At 38.3% G+C, this 22500-nt stretch overlaps 2 protein-coding genes across 2 annotated transcripts in view; one reads left to right on the top strand and one right to left on the bottom strand.

Moving 5' to 3' along the window:
- The window catches only part of cwf19l1 (CWF19 like cell cycle control factor 1), a gene marked incomplete at its 3' end in the record, with an annotated part of 8041 nt that extends 5776 nt beyond the window's left edge, over positions 1-2265 (top strand). Inside the window, exons 11-14 of the mRNA XM_083902247.1 lie at positions 375-584; positions 1087-1206; positions 1289-1386; positions 2121-2265. Of these exons, the coding sequence (XP_083758373.1) occupies positions 375-584; positions 1087-1206; positions 1289-1386; positions 2121-2265 (573 nt within the window). The remainder of the gene's footprint in view (positions 1-374; positions 585-1086; positions 1207-1288; positions 1387-2120) is intronic.
- A 724-nt stretch (positions 2266-2989) lies between these two features.
- Positions 2990-13849, bottom strand: LOC310938600 (CD9 antigen-like). The gene is made up of 8 exons (XM_083903134.1): positions 13705-13849; positions 9200-9302; positions 6805-6902; positions 6254-6328; positions 4872-4973; positions 4613-4690; positions 4427-4510; positions 2990-3515 (listed from the first exon to the last, which is right to left on the bottom strand). Exons 1-8 carry the CDS (start codon positions 13771-13773, stop codon positions 3450-3452), a joined length of 675 nt encoding a protein of 224 aa, XP_083759260.1. The 5' UTR covers positions 13774-13849; the 3' UTR covers positions 2990-3449.
- Positions 13850-22500: the final 8651 nt, after the last annotated feature.

Genomic DNA, 22500 nt, shown 5'->3' with positions numbered 1-22500 from the left:
GATGTTACCACCGTGTCTTCGCCATGTTAACGCCATCTTAGCGCCGTCTTACCGCCGCGTTATCGCCATCTTACCGTCGCCTTAACACCATGTTATCGCCATTTTAGCGTCGTCTTATCGCCGCGTTAACGCCATCTTACCGCCGCCTTAAAACCGTGTTATCGATGTTACCACCGCGTTATCGCCATCTTACCGCCGTCTTACCGCCGTGTTACCGCCGTGTCATCGCAGTGTCATCGCCATGTTATCGATGTTACCACCGTGTCATCGCCATGTTAAGACCGTCTTATCGCCGTGTTATCGCCGCGTTACTGCGGCGTTACTGCAGTGTTTTTGCCGCGTCATCACCGTGTCCTCCCCGTGTCCTGTGACAGTGGTACCTGGCTCTGGCCAAAGGTGGACTGACGTCTCACCACCTGCTGGTTCTGCCCATCGGTCACCATCAGTCTGTGGTGGAGCTGAGTTCAGAGGTCGTGGAGGAGATGGACAAGTTCAAGTCTGCGCTGAAGAGTTTCTACAAGAGCAGAGGAGACAGATGTGTGGTGTTTGAGAGGAACTACCGCAGCCAACACCTGCAGCTACAGGTACACACTCTGACACACACACACACGAAAACACACACATTAACACACAGACACGCACTAACACACACACATGAAAACACACACACTAACACACATGAAAACAAACAAACACTCACACTGACACACACGCATGAAAAGACACACACATTAAATCACACGCACACAAAAACACTCACACCGACACAAAGACACACATTAAATCACACACACACACAATAACACGCACACAAAACCACACACACACCGGCACACATGAAAACAAACACACACTAATAAACACACAACACACACTAACACATGAAAACACACACAGGCACACACACACACACACACGAAAACACACACACACACACGAAAACACTAACACACTCATGAAAACACACACACGAAAACACAATGACACACACGTAAAAACACACATTAAATCACAATCATCATTTTTTTTTGTCACTAAAACTCTCATAACGACCTTTGACCCTATGACCTTGTTCTGGGGTCAAAGGTCGTCCCGGTGCCGCTGAGCCGCTGCAGCACAGACGACATCAAGGAGGCGTTCATGGTCCAGGCTGAGGAGCAACAGATGGAGCTGATGGAGATCCCACAACACACTGACCTCAAACAGGTGTGCGCACACACACACACACACTGACACACACACACACACACGCATATACTGATCTGTGTGTGTGTGTGTGTGTGTTCAGATTGCTCCTCCAGGGACACCGTACTTCTACGTGGAGTTGGACTCTGGGGAAAAACTCTTCCATCGCATCAGGAAACACTTTCCTCTGCAGTTTGGAAGGTAAACATCCATAGTCACTGTTGCATTGTGGGTAAATGTAACATACGGTTATTGTCTATGAAGGTAAACATCCACCGTCGCTGTTGCATTGTGGGTAAACGTAACATGCGGTTATCGTCTTTGAAGGTAAACATCCACGGTCGCTGTTGCATTATGGGTAAATGTAACATACGGTTATCGTCTTTGAAGGTAAACATCCACGGTCGCTGTTGCATTGTGGGTAAATGTGACATACGGTTATTGTCTATGAAGGTAAACATCCACCGTCGATGTTGCATTGTGGGTAAATGTAACACACGGTTATTGTCTTTGAAGGTAAACATCCACGGTCGCTGTTGCATTGTGGGTAAATGTAACATACGGTTATGGTCTTTGAAGGTAAACATACACGGTCGCTGTTGCATTGTGGGTAAATGTAACATACGGTTATGGTCTTTGAAGGTAAACAATGTATCTATAATGTGAACAAAGTCACCGGTCATTTAAAAACACAATTGTGACGCTTTTATTATTTCCTCAGCGTCGCACTGATCCTGTGACGGCTAACGGTTAGCAAGCGGCTCCACTGTGAATAGTAGGCGCTAACGGCTAATTTGGCTAACAGGGACCTCTAGTGTTTATAGTGGTAACCGCAATCCCAGTTCATAAAATAGTTCGGAGTTTGTGATCGTCCAACTGTACGAACATTAAAGGCTAATTTCCCTAATCTGTCGTAATCCGTCTTAATCTCACAGGGAGGTTCTGGCGAGCGAGGCCCTGCTCAACATCCCGACCCGAGCCGACTGGAAGGAGTGTAAACAGAGCCGCGAGGAGGAGGAGGAGACCTGCAAACTGATCCGGGACCAGTTCCAGCCGTTCGACTTCGCCTCGGACGAATAAAAAAAAAAAAACACGTCATCGATCGCGGACGACGTACGACGCGGGAAACGTCCCCCGAACTTTTAACTCGGAAACTCGCGAGTGTGAGAATCAGGACGAACTCACACACGCTTTCCGAAATAAGTGTGTTCCAGTTTTACTCGTCGGAGTAAACCATTTCAGTTAGAGCTCCCCCCGGTGGTGGTAGTTTTAAGTCGTCAATTATTACGTACAATTATAAAATCATTTGTTTAAAGTTTAGTTTGGAAGCTAATTTGTTTTTAAGTCTCGTTTATCGCTAAAGTAAATAGAAAAGTTTTGTTTTTTTGGAAATTCCTTCAAAATAAAAGTTCTACTCTGGATTTTTGACCCCAACAAACTTTTCTAAAAAAGAAAAAAAAAAAAAAATGTGCCCTTGTTTTTTAAAAATGTGTGTTGTCTTTTGTAAATGAACTACAATGATTAAACTCTTATTTTGTTGCCAGTGTTGGATTATTTTCACGGTATTTTCAGCTCCAACGAAAACGGCGCCCAGAGATTAAAACGTGCGAGCCAAAACCAAGTTGCACCGAATTTCACGAAACTCAACGGGAACACGTCACGGCTCAAGACGACCAAAAAAGTCCATTTGGACCACGACCTCAGCTCGACAGGAAGTCGGCCATTTTGATTTTGGTGTCCGTCGCTAACGTATTTTTTTCATGAAAACCAAACAAAATGTCTTCAAACTCCGTTTTTAAACACATTAGTCATTTATTTGGCATCTTACAGGTTAACTTTTTTTTTAAACGGCACTCGTGAAAATATCGGCATAAAAACACAACTCTGCTTTTAATTAAATAAAACAAATGTATATAAAGCTTCTAAACGCGTGACACTTCAAACTAAAACGTTAAAATTCAGTTAGCTGCGAGAAAAGCAACAACAACAAAAAGCCCCGACACTGACACAGTCTCAACACAAGATGATTATTATCATTTTACTCCAGAGGGTTAAATCAGTGCTCTTCAGTCTCCTCCAGGGGGCAGCAGAGTCTAACTATTTGTTGAGTGACTTTGGTACAAATATAAACTGGTAGAGAAAAGGCGGCTCCACGCTGTCGCAGGGCGACGAGGTCATTCAGCGCGGATCCAAACATGAAATATTAACATTAACTCTGAAACTGTGCACTCGGGACTTTTGTTTGTTTGTTTTTGTTTGTTTGTTTACACAAAGTCACGAGAGCGTTTGATGGCGCAGCAGAGCATCATGCTGAAAATCATCCCGAAGATCTGCAGAAACAAACACAACCACACACAGGAATTATCGATTTAGCCATTTAATGAGAAGACTCACGTGATAAAATCTACTTTATCTAACTGTTAGACAGACTTTAACAACAGGAAACTGAAGTTTGTAAACCATTCACTCTCCCGCACCAAAGCCCATAGAGAAAATCTGTGATTTTAGCTCACGGCGACACAGGAGCTGCTGCCTCGTGTGGTCACTTTGTGTCACTAAAGAACATCAAATATAGGATTTTTAAAAGCCGAATTGACAAAATGACCCATTAGATGTTAGTGATGGAGGCAGCAGTGGATCAACAACTCCTGTGTGCTGTGATGTTAAAATCACTGGTTTTCTCTATGGGCTTTGGTGTGGGAGAGTGAGTGGTTTACAAACTTCAGTTTCCTGTTGGAAAACTCTGTCTAACAGTGAAGATAAAGACGTGAACACGTTCTTAAGACGTCGTAGACTTAAACTGAGGGTGATCTTATTGGATGATTCTTTTGTTAAGGGGCTAAAATCTGTGTTTCTTCACTCCGTAAAACTCGCACCAAAGTCCATAGAGAAAATCAGTGATTTTAGCTCACAGGGACACAGTAGCTGCTGGTCCTCTGCTGCCTCGTGTGGTCACTTTGTGTCATTTAACTCAATCCAAACAAAGTATTTTAAAAGCCGAATTCATTAAAAACAGTCATTGTAAGTTAGTGATGGAGGCAGCAGTGGATCAACAACTCCTGTGAACTCCTGTGTCTCTGTGATGTTAAAATCACTGGTTTACTCTATGGACTTTGGTGCAGGGAGAGCGAAACGTTCTGTAGAGATCGTAGATTTAAACCGACGTAGATTTCATTACGCGAGTCTTTTGTCAAGCGTCTAAAAATGACTTTTTAAACCGGTTTCGTTCACACAGGCTCACCATGATGACGCCGATGCCGATGCCGACTCCGCCGACGATGTGCAGCCTGTTGTTGAAGACCTCGTCGATGGCTGCCGGACAACTCTGACCGAGGAGGAACAGAGGATTTTTTAATTACCCAGAATTCACAGAGGTTTATATAAAAATTAAAAAAAAAAAAAAAATTTCGCTTGAATGTCAGGTTACCGTGGTGACGATGGCAGTGTCGGGGCAGGTGTCTTTGGCGGCGTCGATCACAGTTCCTGTCGGGCCGCAGCAGTTCAGCTAACAAACAGGAAGTCGTGTTTATTTACAACAATTGTAATAAATCAAAACTTCCGTTTTCATGTTTTTCCAAAACGTCCAATTTTAGTCTATTTTTTCCCCCCTAATGTCACGTTAGGGCACATAAAACAGAGACAAAATAGAAGTGTGTGTGTGTGTGTGTGTGTGTGTGTGTGTTCACCCCAAAGTGGATGAGACGCAGCGACTCCTTCAGAGCTTCCTGTTTGGTTTGTCTGTAGTTAGAATACGTTTGTTTGTAGAACTCAGTCACGTCCTCCACCACCTGAAACAACAACAACAACAACATTGTGTTTACTCACTTAACACTTAACTGTGTGTGTTACCGTGTGTGTGTGTGTGTGTTCTTGTACTTGCGGCATACTGAGGACCAGTGAGGGGTTTTTAACCAACAAAGTGAGGTCATTTTCACCGAGTGAGGACATTTTGGTTGGTCCTCACTTTGTTTTTATTGAAATCACTTCCTTAGGTTGCTATAACATATATAGTATATATATATATATATATATATATATATATATATATAAATATAAATATAAATATAAATATAAATATAAAAATAAAATTGAGCTATACTCAATTTGTCAAAAAAAAAAAAAAAAAAAAAAATTTTAGACAGTATAGTATGACTGTCAAATTTTGGACCAAATTGAATTTTTTTTTTCAAATTTTGGACGACAAATTTTGGACCAAAAATTTTTTGTCAAATCTTTTTTTTTTGGACGACAAATTTTGGACCAAAATTTTTGTCAACATTTTTTTTTTTTAATTTTGGACGACACATTTTGGACCAAAACATTTTTTTAATTTTTTTTTTTTTTAATTTTGGACGACAAATTTTGGACCAAAATTTTTGTCAATTTTTTTTTTCAAATTCTGGACGACACATTTTGGACCAAAAAATTTTTGTCAAATTTTTTTTTTTTAATTTTGGACGACAAATTTTGGACCAAAATTTTTGTCAACATTTTTTTTTTTTAATTTTGGACGACACATTTTGGACCAAAACATTTTTTTAATTTTTTTTTTTTTAATTTTGGACGACAAATTTTGGACCAAAATTTTTGTCAATTTTTTTTTTCAAATTCTGGACGACACATTTTGGACCAAAAAATTTTTGTCAAATTTTTTTTTTCAAATTTTGGACGACACATTTTGGAACAATTTTTTTTTTCACATTTTAGACGACAAGGTATAGTGTGACGTTTTTGACAAATTTTGGACCAATTTTTTTTTTTTTTTTTTTTCAGATTTTGGACGACATAGTATAGTATGACGTTTTTGTCAAATTTTGGTACCAAAAATGTTTTGTCAAATTTTTTTTATTATTTTGGTCGACTTCAAAAAGGTTTTCCAGCCCTTTTTGCTCCGGGGCTCCACCTGCAGACATTCTATGGTACTGCAACCAGTAGTTCTTTATAGATGTCATTCATGAAGTAGATATTTGTAATTGTGTTGATTTATAAATCAACACACTTTGTCAGCAACCCAGTCCTCAGTATGCAGCAAGTACAAGAATGTGTGTGTGTGTGTGTGTGTGTGTACCCTCTCTTTGTTGGAAAGACCCCATGTCCCAGCAGCCACCTCTGCAGCGAAGATGATGAGCAGGAAGAGGAAGAACTGACGGAGAACAAAGAGAACAAGAATTAACGTACGTTTCTGTGCAGAAGATACAAAGCTAACTTTTATCTCTTCAAAACACGACGAATAAAACCTACTTTGATTCCAACGATAGACGCCAAAAAAAAACAACTTTTATTTTATTTAGTTTCCTCTGACAAAGGAATAAACTCCAAAGAGTGCAACAACAACTTTGTTTCGTTTACCGCCAAAATGGGCGACTTCCTGTTGAGTTGAAGCCACGGTTACGGTCGACTTTTTTGTTCGTCTTGGTCGATAACGTCTTCCCACCAAGTTTCGGGAAATTTGGCGGAACTCAATTTTGCCTGTTTTCGCCTTATGGGGGCGCTATAGAGTCAATATCGCATTTTCACCACGCCAAGTTTAAAGAGTGTTAGCGCCCTCAGAAACGACCGCAAAGACACGGGACAGAATAATAATCTGAAGGGTTACGTTCGATAAATAAACACACTCACCAATCCCAGCATGCACGGCGACTCTTTGATGGCGCCGCAGCATCCGAGGAATCCCACGACCATCATCAGAGCGCCGGCTACGATCAGTATGTACACACCTACAAACACACACACACACACACACACACACACACACACACACACAATTAGAGAGCTAACATCCGAGTGTTAGCCTAGCAAACTTTGTCGTCAGGTGACTCTCGATTGCGATACATTTCGACAGAGAATGCGACTGCGACTCAACAAATCAAATCACAATGTTGTTGTGACTTGAATATCACACTCGATTTGAATGATTGTCGTGATGCTAAATGCTAACTGCTTTTTTTTGCTATGACAGTTTATCATATTGGAACAAGGATTCAGTGCCAATACTGAGGCTACAAACACGTAGCATGCTAAAGCTGCTCACTCTCACGCAAACTTATGCACCTGATCGACCTGTTAGCAGCTAGCTCTTAGCTAGCCGTTTAAGAACAGAAATGCTAGCTTTTGTGTGCGTGTGTGTTGATTTAGAAAACGGTGACTCGGCCGTTTCTGTCGCTCGCTTCATGACAGCGAGTCACACATTTAAATATAAACAACAATGACCACAGCGCTGATGTCACGAGTCCACTGACCACACACACACACACAGACACACAGACACACACAGACACACACACACTCCTACAGAGCGGTCATTAGCGTGTTTGTCATTTCACAGCGTTTGTGTGTCGCCCACTGAGCGAGGGACAAAGACGCCGCTGTCCACCGCAGAAGAAAGACATCTGTGTGTGTGTCTGTGTGTGTGACTGTGTGTGTGTGTGTGTGTGTGTGTGTGTGTGTGTGTGTGTGTGTGTGTGTGTGTGTGTGTTTGTGAGGCCTCAGCTGATCCCGGTAAGCCCCGCCCACCGCCCACTCTGTCCACAGCAGCTCGTTTCAGCTCCGAGTGACTTTTAAAACGCTGTAAGAATCACTAGAAGCTAGCCAACGTTAGCAATACCAGTTGATAAGCTACAAGGTTTTTTTTGCGCAAACGTACGATTTTAGTGATTTCAAGTCACAAAACAATATTATCACGATATTTAAGTCACACTACGATTTCATCACATTATTTAAGTCACGATACGATATCACCACAATATTTAAGTAACAAAACTATATCACGATATTTGAGTCACGATACGATTTTATCACGATATTTAAGTCACAATACGATATTATCAAGATATTTAAGTAACAAAACTATATTACGATATTTAAGTCAGGATATGATTTTTATCATGATATTTAAGTCACGAAACAATATTATCACGATATTTAAGTAACAAAAGTATATCACGTATTTGAGTCACGATACGGTTTTATCACGATATTTAACTCACGATATGATTTTATCACGATATTTAAGTAACAAAACTATATCACGATATTTAAGTCACGATACGATTTTATCATGATATGATTTTTATCACGATATTTAAGTAACAAAACTATATCACGATATTTAAGTCACGATACGATATCACCACAATATTTAAGTAACAAAACTATATCACGATATTTGAGTCACGATACGATTTTATCACGATATTTAAGTCACAATACGATATTATCAAGATATTTAAGTAACAAAACTATATTACGATATTTAAGTCAGGATATGATTTTTATCATGATATTTAAGTCACGAAACAATATTATCACGATATTTAAGTAACAAAAGTATATCACGGTATTTGAGTCACGATACGGTTTTATCACGATATTTAACTCACGATATGATTTTATCACGATATTTAAGTAACAAAACTATATCACGATATTTAAGTCACGATACGATTTTATCATGATATGATTTTTATCACGATATTTAAGTAACAAAACTATATCACGATATTTGAGTCATGATACGATTTTATCACGTTATTTAAGTCACGATATGATTTTTATCACGATATTTAATTCACTATACAATATTATCACGGTATTTATGTGACGGTATTATCACAATATTTAAGTCACAAAACAATATTATCACGATGTTTAAGTCACAGTATGATATTTCAGTCACGATATAATTTTATCGTGATATTTAAGTCACGATATACGATTTTATCACAATATTCAAGTCACAATCCGATAAAATCGTGATATGTAACTAAACTCGCAAGATGAGAAAATGCAGATACGATAGTTATGATATGAAGTTATTCATAATCTGATATCACGATATTTATGTCACAATACTTTAAGTCAGATATCATACAAACGATAATTAATACCTGTGTCTCAAGTGACATCGGGAAGCCAAATATCGCAATATTTCACTGTATCAATTACCCCACCCACTCTCACTCCTAAAAAGGACAATGATTTACAAAATGGCCGCCACGAACACGCGAGTACAGACCTGTGAAGAAGACGGTGGGCGCGTCCTCTCCTTCAAACAGTCCAGCTGTCCTGGTGTCGAACCTCAGCCACAGTCCAACGGCCAGGACTCCAGTTCCTGCCAACTACAGGAAGACCAGCAAGACTTTCAAAATAAGAGACTGGAAACACCAGCAAGACTTTCAAAATAAGAGACTGGACATCACATTTCACTTCTGATGAAACAAGTCACAACAAAACATGTAATTTTTCACCTTAATGTAAATATTTTCACGTTTCTGTCATTTTTCAGCTTCTTAAATGTGAATATTTTCACGTTTCTGTCATTTTTCAGCTTCTTAAATGTGAATATTTTCACGTTTCTGTCATTTTTCAGCTTCTTAAATGTGAATATTTTCACGTTTCTGTCATTTTTCAGCTTCTTAAATGTGAATATTTTCACGTTTCTGTCATTTTTCAGCTTCTTAAATGTGAATATTTTCACGTTTCTGTCATTTTTCAGCTTCTTAAATGTGAATATTTTCATGTTTCTGTCATTTTTCAGCTTCTTAAATGTGAATATTTTCACGTTTCTGTCATTTTTCAGCTTCTTAAATGTGAATATTTTCACGTTTCTGTCATTTTTCAGCTTCTTAAATGTGAATGTTTTCATGTTTCTGTCATTTTTCAGCTTCTTAAATGTGAATATTTTCACGTTTCTGTCATTTTTCAGCTTCCTAAATGTGAATGTTTTCACGTTTCTGTCATTTTTCAGCTTCTTAAATGTGAATGTTTTCACGTTTCTGTCATTTTTCAGCTTCTTAAATGTGAATGTTTTCACGTTTCTGTCATTTTTCAGCTTCTTAAATGTGAATGTTTTCACGTTTCTGTCATTTTTCAGCTTCTTAAATGTGAATGTTTTCACGTTTCTGTCATTTTTCAGCTTCTTAAATGTGAATGTTTTCATGTTTCTGTCATTTTTCAGCTTCTTAAATGTGAATGTTTTCACGTTTCTGTCATTTTTCAGCTTCTTAAATGTGAATGTTTTCACGTTTCTGTCATTTTTCAGCTTCTTTAATGTGAATATTTTCACGTTTCTGTCATTTTTCAGCTTCTTAAATGTGAATATTTTCACGTTTCTGTCATTTTTCAGCTTCTTAAATGTGAATATTTTCACGTTTCTGTCATTTTTCAGCTTCTTAAATGTGAATATTTTCACGTTTCTGTCATTTTTAAACTTCTTAAATGTGAATATTTTCACGTTTCTGTCAATTTTCAGCTTCTTAAATGTGAATATTTCGCGTTTCTGTCATTTTTCAGCTTCTTAAATGTGAATATTTCGCGTTTCTATCATTTTTCATATTATCTTCTACTTTAAACCGTGTTGTCGTTTGTTGTCTCCAGTGCGGCGACTAACGATGATATTAATGTCGTCTTAAACGTTCTCTGGAGAGCGGCGGCAGCAAACATCACTTTCCCCTCGAGTTCACATTAGCTTTCATTAACCACAGCAGCCTCTCCACTCATTCATTCACCAACATTATCTGCTCCAACACTCTAGAGTTTAGTTTGTGGCTAAAAAAACTGAAAACGTCCTCATTAGACAGAGGTTGGTGCTTCTTTTGGAGGCGGGGCTTGTTGTCATGGCTGCGTTTGTTGTTGTCGTCGCGCAGCAAAAGCCGCACAACCACACAGACGAAAAACAGTAATTAGTGAACACAGCTGAGCTGCAAACAGGTGACGGCAGTAATAACAGACACGGACTCTTAAAGGGACAGTTCAGGTGTTAATAAACAGGAAGCATATAAATAGAATTAAAAAATAATCTTTGTTCATAAACATAATCAATTCTCATTTTCTTGATTTAGTCGTTATAATGCAAAAATATACATTTTTTAAACTGTTTCCATTTGATTTTTCATTTTAAATGTGAATATTTTCACGTTTCTGTCATTTTTCAGCTTCTTAAATGTGAATATTTTCACGTTTCTGTCATTTTTCAGCTTCTTAAATGTGAATATTTATATTCATTTTAACGTGAAACTAAAGTTACTGCACTTTTTAAACCATTTCCAGTTGTTAAAAGTGACACAAACGTACTATTTTGTACTACATGTGTTGTTTCATCAGGTCATTGCTCTAACGACAGTCTCCACTGACGACACACACAGGTGACTTCACTCTGCTCTGATTGTCTAATCTCATTAGTCAATTTTAGCCTTTTAGCATTAGCGTCTGTTTGGAAGGAAACGTCTGCTTTAATTTATACTTTTTATTATTTTTCAGTTACAATAAATTAAAGCCACAGTTGGTCGATTTAAAGCTTTAAACGGTGTGTGTGTGTGTGTGTGTGTGTGTTACATACCCAGAAGAGAAAGTTGAACACAAACACCAGGTATTTGACGCACTGCATTCCTTCCATCACGACTCTTTAGCTTTAAAGAAATCGTCGTTTGAATCCTGAGACAAAAACGCTGCTGCTTTGTTTCCCTGTGTTTAGAATGTGAGAGAGAGTGAAGCACACCTGTGTGTGTGTGTGTGTGTGTGGCTCACCTGGGTTTACTGAGGGAGGGGGCGGAGACTTACTGAGAGTGGGCGGAGACTGATTTAGAGGAACAGCAACAGGTGAGAGTGATTATCGTGCAGCAGCTAAACAGCTAACTGTCAAACTGTTAAATTATTCAGTGTTTGTCAAACTGTGACTAAAGGACAATAAGAGGTTTCAGAGCTTCTTAAATGTGAATATTTTCACGTTTCTGTCATTTTTCAGCTTCTTAAATGTGAATATTTTCATGTTTCTGTCATTTTTCAGCTTCTTAAATGTGAATGTTTTCATGTTTCTGTCATTTTTCAGCTTCTTAAATGTGAATGTTTTCATGTTTCTGTCATTTTTCAGCTTTTTAAATGTGAATGTTTTCATGTTTCTGTCATTTTTCAGCTTCTTAAATGTGAATATTTTCATGTTTCTGTCATTTTTCAGCTTCTTAAATGTGAATATTTTCACGTTTCTGTCATTTTTCAGCTTCTTAAATGTGAATATTTTCACGTTTCTGTCATTTTTCAGCTTCTTAAATGTGAATATTTTCACGTTTCTGTCATTTTTCAGCTTCTTAAATGTGAATGTTTTCACGTTTCTGTCATTTTTCAGCTTCTTTAATGTGAATATTTTCACGTTTCTGTCATTTTTCAGCTTCTTAAATGTGAATATTTTCACGTTTCTGTCATTTTTCAGCTTCTTAAATGTGAATATTTTCACGTTTCTGTCATTTTTCAGCTTCTTAAATGTGAATGTTTTCACGTTTCTGTCATTTTTCAGCTTCTTAAATGTGAATGTTTTCACGTTTCTGTCATTTTTCAGCTTCTTAAATGTGAATGTTTTCACGTTTCTGTCATTTTTCAGCTTCTTAAATGTGAATGTTTTCATGTTTCTGTCATTTTTCAGCTTCTTTAATGTGAATATTTTCATGTTTCTGTCATTTTTCAGCTTCTTAAATGTGAATATTTTCAAGTTTCTGTAATTTTTCAGCTTCTTAAATGTGAATATTTTCAAGTTTCTGTAATTTTTCAGCTTCTTAAATGTGAATATATTCACGTTTCTGTCATTTTTCAGCTTCTTAAATGTGAATATTTTCACGTTTCTGTCATTTTTCAGCTTCTTAAATGTGAATATTTTCACGTTTCTGTCATTTTTGAGGTCATGTTGCATACATTTATCTGTCTTTAGATTTCAGATCATTTTGCATTGGTTTGTGTTACTTTTGAGTGATTTTACATCAATTATTCATTATTTTTAGATTGGTTTGAGATGATTTTGGCATATTTCTTATCACTATTCATTCACATTTAATCATTATACATTATTGAAATCACTGTTCATCTTTTGCATCACTTTTTGCAACTTTCTTGTCATTTTAAGGCACTTTTATCAACTTTCATTTTGTTAGAGGTCATTTTTGATCATTATTATTATTTTAAAAGAGGGTGATTTAGTCTGAAAACGTCTTATAAACAGATTTAACATCAAATTGAACATCTTCCTCCACAGAATCATCATCTCACACACAAACACAGGTCCTAATTTAACGCCCATCACCAAACCCCACCCAGAAATCTTTAAATTTAACGTTTCTTCATCTATAGCAAGAAATAACGTTAACACATAACAATAAACAAGACTCTTTTCACAAGATTTAAATATGCTCCTCAATTCGGCGTATGATATTTAAATTAAAAAATGCCCAAATTAGATTAAAAATAAACTCTTAATCTTATATTGGCTGTCGAAATTAAATCACAGAACAAAGTCAAACTATTGTCAAATTAAACTTGGCAAATATAAAGAGTTAAATATTTTATTTGTGCCTTTTCTGTTGCATTAAGCTACACTTTAATACTACAATTAATAAAGTAAAATTAACATAGTTAACGTTTTTGTTGAGTTAGCCAGCTAGCTTAAAAAATAGTGTCGTTAGCGCCAAAAATAATACTAATATAACAATTAATATGAACATGAATATTCATAATAATGTTTTAAACATTAACACTCACCCAGAAGATGAAGTTAAAGATGAAAAGAGCGTATTTAACGCACATTTCCCAGCTGCTCAGTGCCGCCATTTTGTGCCTGTAAAAGTATAAAAACCTATGTATTTATTGACGTGTGTGTGTGTGTTGTTTCTCTGCTTCTTCTTCACTTCACTGTGGGACCTGTCGCCGACGCTTCGGGTGTGTTCGGCACTTCGGGCGTGTTCGGCTCTGCTCGGTCACTTCCGTCACAGCAGCTGGAGACAGAGGGAAAATAAACACCCACAGAAAAAACGGAAAAATACAGAGATTTTTTTACTCTTTTCACTTTTACTTTATAAATATACACATATATAGTAATAATAATCATAATAAGATTTATTTTATAAATATATACATATATAATAATAATAATATGATTTATTTTATAAATATATACATATATAATAATAATAATCATAATAATATTTATTTTTTAAATATATACATATATAGTAATAATAATAGTATTTATTTTATAAATATATACATATATTGTAATAATATTAATAGTATTTATTTTATAAATATATATATATGTATACTAATAATAGTGTTTACCTTATAAATATATACATATATAGTAACAATAATCACAATAATATTTATTTTATAAATATATACATATATAATAATAAAAATAAAAGCATTTATTTTATAAACATATATAGTAATAAAAATCATAACAATCTTAATAATGACGCTGAACTGAATTATAAAAAGGGATTTTTGATGTTGTTTTTCAAATTCCTTTTATGGAAGCTCGTCTCCACCACTTTGGAATAAAATAATCCATACTCGAGTCATTATTATGAGATATTAAGTCATTATTATGAGATATTAAGTCATTATTATGAGATACCAATTCATAAACATGACTTAATGTCGCATAATTCAGATTAATTATATATATTATTTACTTTTAAAGTATCCTAAACAGGCTTCCATACGTAGATTTTAATCGATATAGACTTTATTTGAATTGGGTTATTTTTCATCTATTTTAGTGAATATTTTCCTCTGATTTTTTTTGAGTTTCTTTATGCAGAACTTCATGCTGCAACATGAACGACGTCTGTGAGTTCTGTGTCACGTTAAAGGCGATTTACAGCTAAAGCTACAGTCTGTAATTCACAAACACCGGTTATTATTTACAGTTTATGGCACTTTACGTGAAAGGTTTGAAAAACTGGACGAGAAATCAGCTTCAGACCGTTTTAACTCGACTGTGAAGCTAAAATACCAAAGTGTTTTCTCCTGCTGCTGCAGAACAAAGACGCAGTGTGAGACGTCGACCCACAACTGCTGCTGCAGCTGCAACACAAACACACACACACAAACACACACAAGGCAATTCATCTCATTCAGTCTCTATGATCCACTTATTATATTAAAGTATACACATTTCTTAGTGAACGTAAAAACACAACAATCACACATAGAGACACAAAATAAGACAAAACTGTCAAAAGGTGACACAAACGATGTCAAAAAGACACACACACACAAAAATAATCAAAAAGTGACACAAACAACCTCAAAAAGACACAAAAGAGACACAAAATAAGACAAAACTGTCAAAAAGTGACACAGACAACCTCAAAAAGACACACAAAAAAACAAAATAATAAAAAAAATACAACAAACAACCTCAAAAAGACACACAAAATATGACAAGATAACCAAAAAGTGACACAAAACCACAAAGACACAAAACGACCAAAAAGACACACAATAATGACTCATAAACACAGTGTGTGTGTGTGTGTGAGGACAAATGTCATACACTTTACAGCTGAGAATTAAAACAGGAGACAAAGAGACAGACGATCTGTACTTTAGAGTCCTCTAGTGGTGAAATGTGAGAAGTGCATCAACACAGAGTTCACACGCGCACGAGTGTGTTCTGAATGTTCATTTCTACACATTCACATGAAATTTACATAAAAACACACATAACAACCACAGAGAAACACAAACAACAACAAAAACAATCAAATATAATTATAAAGAGACACAAAATAATCACAAAAACAGACAAAATAACCAAAAAGGGCACAAGAGATACAAAACAAACACACAATAACCATGAAAACAGATACAAATAATCAAAAAAGACACAAAAAACACAACATAATCATAAAGAGACACAAAATAACCACAAAAAGACACAAAAAACACAAAACAATCATAAAGAGACACAAAATAACGACTAAAACAGACAAAATAACACAAAAAGAGACACAAAAAAATACAAAAAAATCATAAAGAGACACAAAATAACCACAACAGACAAAATAACACAAAAAGAGACACAAAAAACACAACATAATCATAAAGAAACACAAAATAACCACAACAGACAAAATAACACAAAAAACACAAACCAATCATAAAGAGACACAAAATAACAACAAAAACAGACACAATAACACAAAAAGAGAGACAAAAAACACAAAATAATCATAAAGAGACACAAAATAACCACAACAGACACAATAACACAAAAAAGTCACAAAAACACAAAATAATCATAAAGAGACACAAAATAAACACAAAAAGACACAAAAAAACTCCAAAAAAGACACAAAATAACCACAAAAACAGACAAAATAACACAAAAAGACACGAAAAAACCCACAAACTGACCAAACAGACAAAGAAAGTGTTTATAAACTCGTGTGTGTGTCCACACTAAAGTGTAGATGAAAGTGTGTGGTGTTTGTCCCGGTGCATGCTGGGAGGTTAATCAGGTCCACTGCCCTTTAACTCGTGACCAATCACAGAGCGTCTTCTCTCCTTCACTGACCAATCACAGAGCAGACAGAGGTGAAGACCTCGAGGACACCTGCTCACACACACACACACACACACACACAGGATGGACAGAGACACTGGAGGACCACGCGCCGGAGGGTGACGTCAGCCCCACGAACCGCCTCGCGCCGGCCGGAACCGTCATGGCTCGCACCGGGTCCTGGTCCGGGACCTTTTCCGGGTCCTGGTCCGGGTCCGGGACTCTCCTTTCCCGCCGAAACATCAAACTGGACTCGTTCCTGAAGCGGAACCTGGAGCGGAGCGAGTACGAGCGCATCCGCGCGCACGAGCCGTGCGTGGTGACGTCAGAGACCGTGAACAAGGTCTACATGCACGCGGTGCTGAGCGACGAGCGCGTGTACGTCACCGAGCACGCGCCGCGCACGCTCACCGTGGCCGTCAGCTTCAGGCGCGTGCGCGACATTGAGTTGGTGAGTTAAAAAAAAAAAAACAACTTTAAAATCAATGAACCGTGAAAATGAAACGACTTAAGTGGGAAATGTTGAGTTTTACTGGTTTTTAAAGCGTTTTTAAACATTTGTTGTTGTTTTTATCAACTAAAATATGTTATTTTGTGAAAATATTGAGAGATTTCAGTCGTTATAAACACGTTTATGTCAATTTAACGTCTTTAAAACTGAAAAGTGACTAAATATAAACTAAGAGCATGTTTAAAAATAGCTTTACGCTACGCTACTATGTTGTGTGTGTGTGTGTGTGTGTGTGTGTGTGTGTGTGTGTGTGTGTGTGTGTGTGTGTGTGTGTGTGTATTAGCCCCTAATCTCATCATGTCAGAGGTCAAAGGTGAAGGTTAATCCTGTAATCCCAGTCTGTGGTGAGCTGTGATGCCTTCACTGTCACTTTTCTTTGCCTCTTTGTTCCTTGTCAAAGTTGACAGTTAAAAGTAATGTAATTTACCAGGGTCGTTGAATGCATCTCGTAGTTTAACATGAGATTGACCCTAAAGATATTTACCGGGGTCATTGAATGCATTTTATAGCTCAAACACGTTGTGAACCTCTAAGAAGTGATCACATTTAGTAGGGTCATTGAACGCATCTCAAAGCTTAACATGAAGTGGATCAGGCAAAAGTCATGGAATTTAGAAGGGGTCATTGAACGCATCTTGTAGATCGAGATGCTACATTGTGGACCCCAAAGATATAATGGGATTTACAAGGGCCATTGAACGCATCTTGTATCTTTATATAACAGGCAGAAGTGATCATATTTACTGTGGTCATTGAATGCATCTCAAAGCTCAACTCGCTGGGGACCCAGAAGAAGGAATCACATTTTCCAGGGTCCTTGAACACATCTCGTAGCTCAAAACATCGTGGACCCCAAAGACGTAATGGGATTTACAAGGGCCATTGAACGCATCTTGTAGCTTTATACACCAGGCAGAAGTGATGAAATTTACAAGGGCCATTGAACGCATCCTGTAGCTTCACATGCTGTAGTCCCCGTAGAAGTGATCATATTTACTGTGGTCAATTGAATGCATCTCAAAGCTCAACTTGCTGTGGACCCTGAAGAAGGAATCACATTTTCCAGGGTCCTTGAATGCATCATTGTGTATGTAATTACATATTTGACCCCCCCACACACACACACACAGGTCAACGATCTTCCAGGTTTCCTGAGTGGAAAAGACCGTGAACGCTGTCAACACATTAGAATCATCTACGTCACCAACAAACCTGCTGACAAGGGACGTGATTGGTTGAGGAGAGATAAAGGGGCGGGTTTTCCTCGCGTGGCCCCGCCCTTTCGCAGAAACAGCCACTGTCCATCAACAACGCACACGTTTGAAGGTAAAAATGATTATTATTATTATTATTTTATCACTGTTAGACTGTTCCATAACTCACTCTCACACACCAAAGCCCATAGAGAAAACCAGTGATTTTAGCTCACAGGGACACAGGAGCTGCTGGTCTACTGCTGCCTCGTGTGGTCACTTTGTGTCACTAAAGTTAATCCAAATGAAGGTTTTCAAAAGCCGAATTCACAGAAATAAAACGTTGTAAGTTAGTGATGGAGGCAGCAGTGGATCAACAGCTCCTGTGAACTCCTGTGTCTCTGTGATGTTAAAATCACTGGTTTTCTCTATGGACTTTGGTGTGGGAGAGTGAGCGGTTGAGCTGATCCTTGTGTTTGTCGTTCTTTTTTTTTCTTTCTCCTGAAATCTTAAACCGTCCGGTGTCTCATGTCTGACAGGATATCCTGCAGAGAGGTGAGCGACACACACACACACACACACACACACACACACACACACACACACACACACACACACACACACACACACACACACACACACACACACAGGTGATATCCTGTCACCGTCTGTGGTTGTTCTCACTTTCTAAAGGAAAACGAGGGGGAAAATATCTGATGATAATAATAATAACAATAATAATAATCACTATTCTTTGACTTTTTCACATAAATGTAAAATAATGTAAGAAATCGTCCAAAAAAAGCTTATTTTCTAATTATTTGTGATGTAAATAATAATTTAAAAAAAGCTTCTGTTTAATTTTAATGAATTTTTGAAAATCATGAAAATCCTGATTCACTCAGTAGAATCTGACAGAGTTTATAAAAGAAACCTGTGAAGTGAATGATCTGTGGTTCTGCTCCGTCTCACATGAGCCTCTGGAGAATCAGTGGATAATGAAACCTCTCCAGTGTTTCAGGTGTTTCAGGTGACTCATGACTTATTCACCTGCTGCTCATTAAGACGCTGCAGGAGGGAGAACCACAGGAGAACCACAGGAGAACCACAGGAGAATCTTCATCCTGTTTTATGAGCAATGTTTTACTAATTGTATTGTTCAGCACTTTGTCCCAGATATGGCTGAACTAAAGCTCTTTATAAATGAAGTTGAGTTGAGAGAACCAGAGGAACAACCAGAGTAGAACCAGAGTAGAACCAGAGAAAAACCAGAGGAACAACCAGAGAAAGAGCCAGAGGAAGAACCAGAGGGAGAACCAGAGGAGAACCAGAGGAGAACCAGAGGAAGAACCAGAGGGAGAACCAGAGGAAACATCAGAGAAGAACCAGAGGAGAACCAGAGGAAGAACAAAAGGAAGAACCAAAGGAAGAACCAAAGGAAGAACCAGAGGAGAACCAAAGGAAGAACCAAAGGAAGAACCAGAGGAAGAACAAAAGGAAGAACGAAAGGAAGAACCAAAGGAAGAACCAGAGGAAGAACCAGAGGAAGAACCAGAGGAAGAACAAAAGGAAGAACCAAAGGAAGAACCAAAGGAAGAGCCAGAGGAGAACCAGAGGAAGAACCAAAGGAAGAACCAAAGGAAGAACCAGAGGGAGAACCAGAGGAGATCCAGAGGAGAACCAGAGGAAGGATCAGAGAAGAACCAGAGGAAGAACCAGAGGGAGAACCAGAGGAAGAATCAGAGGAAGAACTACAGGGAGAACCAGGGGAGGCATCAGAGAAGAACCAGAGGAGAACCAGAGGAAGAACCAGAGGAAGAACTAGAGGAAGAACCAGAGGAAGCATCAGAGAAGAACCAGAGGAGAACCAGAGGAAGAACCAGAGGAAGAACTAGAGGAAGAACCAGAGAATCAAGTGAGAGCCAGGAAATAAAGACAGGAAAATAGTTAGAAAACCATAAATCATGGAGGACAAAGACAGGAAAGTTCCAGAAAAAGGTCGTGAAAAAGACGGAAAACAGAAAGACGGTAAACTGTCGTAGAAAACATCGTAGAAAAAGTCGTACAAAACATCGTAGAAAAAGGCAGAAAACAGTTGCTCATCGGTCACATGACGATGATGTGTGTGATATAAACACTGTCTCACACACACACACACACACAGTTAACGTCACTGTTGTTGTTGTTTGTTTGTGTTGTTGTTTGTTTGTGATGTTGTTGTTGTTGTTGTTGTGTGTGTTCTCAGTGACCTCACAGTGAAATCCTCTCGTTCGTCTTCTTGTCCAAACTCTGACGCGCTGACTCTCCTGAGGATTCCTCGCCCTCCCACCAGCTCAGCCTCCTCACTGCTGCCCCCTGCAGGACGGAGCGCTCAGGTACAACTCTCATGTTTACAACTCTGATTTACTCTGAAACAGAAGAGACACAAAAGTGAAATGAATCTAAGTTTATTGTTTTTTATTATTATTGACACCTGTGGCGGCCATTTTGGAATCCTGCGCCGGGCTGTGTGAGGTTTTTCCGACTTCCAGAGCTGGAAATCCGACTTCCGACTACAACTGGAACGCATAACATCAGGGTTGAGCACGACAAATTAAAAGAACATAAATCTAACACGTACTTTTTCCATGCGAGGCTGTTCCGATTTTTCCAAGTTGGAAATCCGACTTCCGACTTCAACTGGAACGCGGCCTAAAATTAGGACAAAGCGTGAAAAAAAGGACAGAATTTTACAAATCTTTTACGTAGTTTTGGTGGAAAAAATGTCGCAGAATGACATTTTCTTACTAAAAAAAACAATACCTCGGAATTCTACGTGAGGTTTTTCCGAGTTGGAAGTCCGACTTCCGACTACAACTGGAATGCACCCTAGCCCCATGTGAACGAAGCGTGGAAATCTTTTTTTTTTACGTACTTTTTCCAGAAAATATGTCGCAGAAAAAAATCTTACTGAACATTAACGTGATTGTTGTTGTCGTGTCGCAGGCGCCGCGGCGTAGCGCTCCGGTTCCGTGGCGTCTCCTGAGGCGAGGCTACGAAGAAGTCGGCGGCGAGGAGAAGTGGGCGGAGCGGGAGGCGGAGCTTCATCTGTACGCCGTGTCGCAGTCGTCCAGACTTTACCTGCAGCTGCAGAGCGCGTGGAACAGATTCATCGTCGTGAGTGAGACACGTTCACGCTAACGTCTACGAGAACAGCCACCGGGTGGCGGCAGAGCGACTCAAACCTGTGTGTGTGTGTGTGTGTGTGTGTGCAGCGGTCCACTCTGTCGTTGGACCCTCTCTACAGAAGAAAGTGCGGCTCGTACTCTGACTCCGCCCCTGGAAAATGGCGTCCTGCTCTCAGGTAACCGCAACTTAAGACACGCCCACTCCCCCGCTACACACTTTCAGCGAACGAATTGTACGAATCGCGACATTTACAGAATCTGTTTGTTGCGTTGCTTTTGTCAAAAATGAACTCAAGTTTTCCACCAGATGCAATACTCGCATGAACAGCGGGGGGCAGCACAGATATTCTCGCTTCAAGGAGATAGTTATCGTAAGTTTCTCGCGATAAGGAAATAGCGTAAGTTTCTCGTGATAAGGATATAGATATCGTAAGTTTCTCCCGATAAGGAAATAGTTATCGTAAGTTTCTCGTTATTAGGAGATAGTTTTCGTAAGTTTCTCGTTTCGAAGTGACAGTTTTCGCAAGTTTTCTGTGATAAGGAGATAGTTATCGTAAGTTTCTCGCGATAAGGAGATAGTTAGTTTCTCACGATAAGGAGATAGTTATCGTAAGTTTCTCGCGATAAGGAGATAGTTATCGTAAGTTTCTCGTTATTAGGAGATAGTTATTGTAAGTTTCTCGCGATAAGGAGATAGTTATCGCAAGTTTCTCTCAATAAGGAGATAGTTATCGTAAGTTTCTCTCGATAAGGAGATAGTTATCGTAAGTTTCTCGTGATAAGGAGATAGTTATTGTAAGTTTCTCGTGATAAGGAGATGGTTATTGTAAGTTTCTCGCGATAAGGAGATAGTTATCGTAAGTTTCTCGCGATAAGGAGATAGTTATCGTAAGTTTCTCGCGATAAGGAGATAGTTAGCATAAGTTTCTCGTGATAAGGAAATGGATATCGTAAGTTTCTCTTTACGAAGAGATAGTTTTTGCAAGTTCTCTGTGATAAGGAGATAGTTATCGTGAGTTTCTCGCGATGAGGAAATAGTTATTGTAATTTTCTCGTTATTTGGAGATAATTTTCGTAAGTTTCTCATTTCGAAGTGACAGTTTTCGCAAGTTT

This window comes from Microchirus variegatus (genome assembly GCF_963457635.1).
Source record: "Microchirus variegatus genome assembly, chromosome: 16".
Classification (NCBI taxonomy): Eukaryota; Metazoa; Chordata; class Actinopteri; order Pleuronectiformes; family Soleidae; genus Microchirus; species Microchirus variegatus.
Note: the sequence above shows the minus strand (reverse complement) of the source record. Positions and strands in the feature narration are given on the sequence as shown.